General features: G+C 36.2%; 1 protein-coding gene across 1 annotated transcript; it reads left to right on the top strand.

The window, feature by feature from the left end:
* Positions 1-684: 684 nt before the first annotated feature.
* On the top strand, positions 685-3,171 carry LOC107570024 (M-phase phosphoprotein 6-like). Its single transcript, XM_016256219.1, has 4 exons — positions 685-804; positions 2,392-2,482; positions 2,753-2,859; positions 2,938-3,171. The coding sequence occupies exons 1-4, from the start codon at positions 695-697 to the stop codon at positions 3,077-3,079; spliced, it is 450 nt and encodes a 149-aa protein (XP_016111705.1). The 5' UTR covers positions 685-694; the 3' UTR covers positions 3,080-3,171.
* The last annotated feature ends 997 nt before the right edge of the window (positions 3,172-4,168 follow it).

The following is a 4,168-nucleotide window of genomic DNA, read 5'->3' as shown; positions in this document are numbered from 1 at the left end:
TCAGAAGCAGCTGTAATTAAATTACAGAAAAATTAAGAGTAATCCCTTACTTTACTTTTTCAAGGGAATTTAATTACAGTAATTAATTATTGGTAAATAATTTTTGTTGTTTTTTATACTTTTTGTTAAATAAACAAACAAACAAACAAATAAATAGAGTTCCTTAGTTATGCAAAAATGCTATAAAATATTACTGTAAAATCAAATATAATGATTTATTTATCCCCACCATCTGTGAAAGTCCCCAATAAGAAAATGCATGACAATTCCGTTGTTTTCGAGCTGCCATATGTCGCGATTTGAACACAACAACATCTATTTAACTTACCAAAATAAATACAAATAAATAAACAATCCTTACTGAATATGTTTAGTGATGCGCTGAGAAATAATCGCGTGTTGCCATGATATGCAGAACAGGAGCTCATCAGACATGAGTAATCAAGAAAAGAAAACAAAAAAGCTTAGTACTAAATATTACTATGTGAAAGTATAATACATTATACAGTATCAAACTACTATGACATAAATACAGTATTACACTACTACATTTGTAATATAAATGATGAATCTGCAGTTTCGGTCGGTCTGTGTTGTGCGACTAATCGAGCCTAGCACATGTGGCGACAGCGCCTGCGCAGACTTCATGCGGACCAGTGTTGCTCGTGTGTGTGTGTGTGTGTGTGTGTAGTTCATGCAGAGAGGGCTGGACGCAGAGCTGAAGAAGCAGCTGGATGAGGAGGAGAAGAGGATCATCAGTGATGAGCACTGGTTCCTGGACCTTCCTGAGCTCAAGGCCAAAGAGTGAGACCTGACTGGCTCAAGCCACGCTAATGTCTAGATGTCATTGTGTGACATACATTTCTATAGAAGCCCATTTCTGACACATACGGGAAAAATGCTTTGCTAAATCATAAATATGACCCCAAATAAAAGGTTTTTTTATGAGATGAAAAGGTCAAAATTAGGACATGAGGTTAAATTTATGAGTTTAAAATGAGATACTAAGTCATGGTTAAGAGTAAAAAAAAAAAAACAGAACTACGACAAAAAGTTAATTATGATTTACATATGTGACCCTGGACAACAAAACCAGTCATAATCTCAATTAAAAAAAAAATTGATACAACATCTGAATAAATAAGCTTTCCGTTGATGTATGGTTTGTTAGGATAGGACAATATTTGGCCGAGATACAACTATTTGAAAATCTGGAATCTGAGGGTGCAAAAAAAATCTAAATATTGAGAAAATCATCTTTAAAGTTGTCCAAATGAAGTTTTTAGCAATGCATTTTACATAAATTAAGTTTTGATATATTTACGGTCAGAAATGATCTTTACTTAATATCCTAATGATTTTTGGCATAAAAGAAAAATCTGTAATTTTGACCCATACAATGTATTGTTGGCTATTGCTACAAATATACCCCAGCGACTTAAAGGGATAGTTCACCCAATAATGAAAATGTGATGTTTATCTGCTTACCCTCAGGGCATCCACGGTGTATGTGACTTTGTTTCTTCAGTAGAACACATTTGATGATTTTTTACTTTAACCGTTGCAGTCTATCAGTCGTATAATGCATGGCAATGGTAACAAAATCTATGAGAGTAAAAAAACATGCACAGACAAATCCAAATTAAACCCTGCGGCTCGTGACGACACATTGATGTCCGAAGACACGAAACGATTGGTTTGTGCGAGAAACCGAACAGTATTTATATCATATTTACCTCTGATTCACCACAATGTGCAACTGTCTTTGAGCGCACGCGTGGCATCCGGTGCGTGAGGTGTGTACGCGCTCTGCCGTAGTTTACGTTAAAGAGTGTGTTGATATCCAGCCGAAGAGCAATCAACCATAACTTCAGGCGAGCAGGCTCAGAAGTTGGGAATACGTGGAAAGTCACCACTCCTGAATGAGTTCGCTCGAGAGAATGTAATCTTTTAGTTTTAAGTCGGTTTGAACAATCCGGATAAGCGCAAGTAAGTACCATTTTGATTAGCCGTCGTACCTACAATGACTGTGCACTGTGTAACCAATGAGTGACGTATACGCACGAGAGATCGCTTCCAGCGCTTGTGTAAACTACACCAGAGCGCGCGCGCACACCTCACGCACCGGATGCCGTGCGCACACTCAAAGACAGTTGCACATAGTGGTGTATTAGACTACATCACTATGTACATCAACTAATTACGAATCATTGGCTTGAATAGAAACCGATTGCAGACGACTCTTTTATTTATTTGTTTGTAATGCAGTGACATTATTATGTGACCTCTAAGTAACCAAATGCCCTATAATCCTACATATTTGATGTGTTAATGCCGTCTTGTCATGCATTATTTATTAAAAAAATAACTAGGTGTTTTTAATTTTATTAGAAACTATATAATTGAGGAGAGAAGTTGCGTTCCCTGTGAGGATTTGGTTTATGGCAGAATGTCATTCAGAGGCTTCAATCCTGAAGTTGAGGTAAACTTTGCTTCCATTTGGCATTTCTCTAAATTAAGCATGATTTGAAAATGTGAATTGGAGTTAAGCCAGAAGAATTTTAAACACTAATTTTATTTATATGTTTGCTTATAAATGGTGTTAGTTTTGAACAGTTTGATCTGCGACCTGGAATCTGAAGTATTTGTTCTTTTTATGTGATTATTAATATCAATAAATATCAAATAAATGTTATGATTTCTGTAAGCTTGAGCACTGAACATATTTACCACCAAACTGAATCTCTTGTAGAAATTAATGTTACTAATGAACACGCACAAAGAGGAAGAGGAGGACGAAGAGGAGGACGATGTGAGCAGAATGGAAACTGATATTACAGATGAAGAGATGGCCAGACGGTGAGAGAGGAAGTGATGTCAAAGTGATGGCATTGTACAGGAACGAAAGACGTTGACTGTTATTTGCTTTTCCTTCAGATATGAAAGCTTGGTTGAGAGCATGAGGAACAAGTTTGCCAAGAAAAGAAATCGCTCCACGGTTACGAAGAGTGAAGAGGATGTCAACTGCAATGTTGTTGGTGATCAGCCCAAAAAGGTGTTCCTGAAACCTCAGGACTGATATCACACAACTGCGCTGTCTATAAGTGTTTATTTTTTATGCAATGGACATTTTTTATGTTTAATGACGACAACATGATTTTATGGAAAGGGTACAAGTGTATGGATTTGTTTGAGCATCCTAAGACTTTGTAGAATTCTGAAAAAAAAGTAAAAACCTGACCTGGATGTAATGACCAGTGCTTTAAAAAGGTCTGAGAACCCAATTGTGGCTTTATAACACCACTTAAACCAAAACCTTTCGCCCAGGAAAATTCGCAGAACAATCTTAAATGTGACCATACTTTCATGCTAGACTGTAAAAAGACCACTGATGCTAAGGTATTTGCCAGAAGTGTTCAAAGACAGTCGAATGAGGTAGGGTGAACTCGGGTAAAGTGGGCCACTTTTTGTTAAATGTGTAATTTAGATACTTAGATGTTTTTGTTTTCTTTATTACTTTTGTTGACTTTAAGGTCCAGCAGTAATATTTCAGTTTGAGTACTGTTCACATTAAGTGATATTTGCAAAATATATACCAACAAATATTTTGAGGTCATGTACTCCAGACACATTTCTTTTCGGGTAAAGTGGGCCATCAAAAATGATTCTGCATTTGAATTAAAGCCACATGATTTATTAACACATATTAGCAGACAAACATCTTTTACAAGCCCAAAAAGTATATAACCTACAGGTTTTGAGTCAAATAAATCATGTGCGAATCCACATCTCAACTCGTGTGTAAAATTCCAAACAACAGTTGTGCCGACGTTACGTTTGATGAAATCTCAATTTCAGAAATCAGAATATTGATCAAAAATGAAGTCCATGGTGTATATTAAAGATGTGCCTACAACACAAGCAACAACGAATAGGCTAAAAAAATTATGAGAAATGGTAACCATATGTAAAAATGTCCCTTTTGTCTGTGCTCTCGAAACCATATTTTTTCCCCTCATGCTTTCCTCACTCCACAGATTGAACTTCATGCCTCGACTCTTTCATTTCTTCCATCTCGGACTTGAATTCCTGACTGCAGTCTCATTTCTGTTTTCTAAACAAGTAGATTATACATGTCAACCATAAAATAACCAGTGAATGTCATATT

Source organism: Sinocyclocheilus grahami, unplaced genomic scaffold (genome assembly GCF_001515645.1).
Source record: "Sinocyclocheilus grahami isolate Dianchi unplaced genomic scaffold, SAMN03320097.WGS_v1.1 scaffold1405.1, whole genome shotgun sequence".
Taxonomy (NCBI): domain Eukaryota; kingdom Metazoa; phylum Chordata; class Actinopteri; order Cypriniformes; family Cyprinidae; genus Sinocyclocheilus; species Sinocyclocheilus grahami.
Note: the sequence above shows the minus strand (reverse complement) of the source record. Positions and strands in the feature narration are given on the sequence as shown.

Excerpts from the sequence above, each read along its gene's own strand:
- LOC107570024 (XM_016256219.1), top strand. The coding sequence starts at position 695 with ATGCAGAGAGGGCTGGACGCAGAGCTGAAGAAGCAGCTGGATGAGGAG. Across the intron at positions 805-2,391 it reads CCTGAGCTCAAGGCCAAAGA|AAACTATATAATTGAGGAGA; the intron begins GTGAGACCTGAC and ends TAATTTTATTAG. Across the intron at positions 2,860-2,937 it reads GATGAAGAGATGGCCAGACG|ATATGAAAGCTTGGTTGAGA; the intron begins GTGAGAGAGGAA and ends CTTTTCCTTCAG.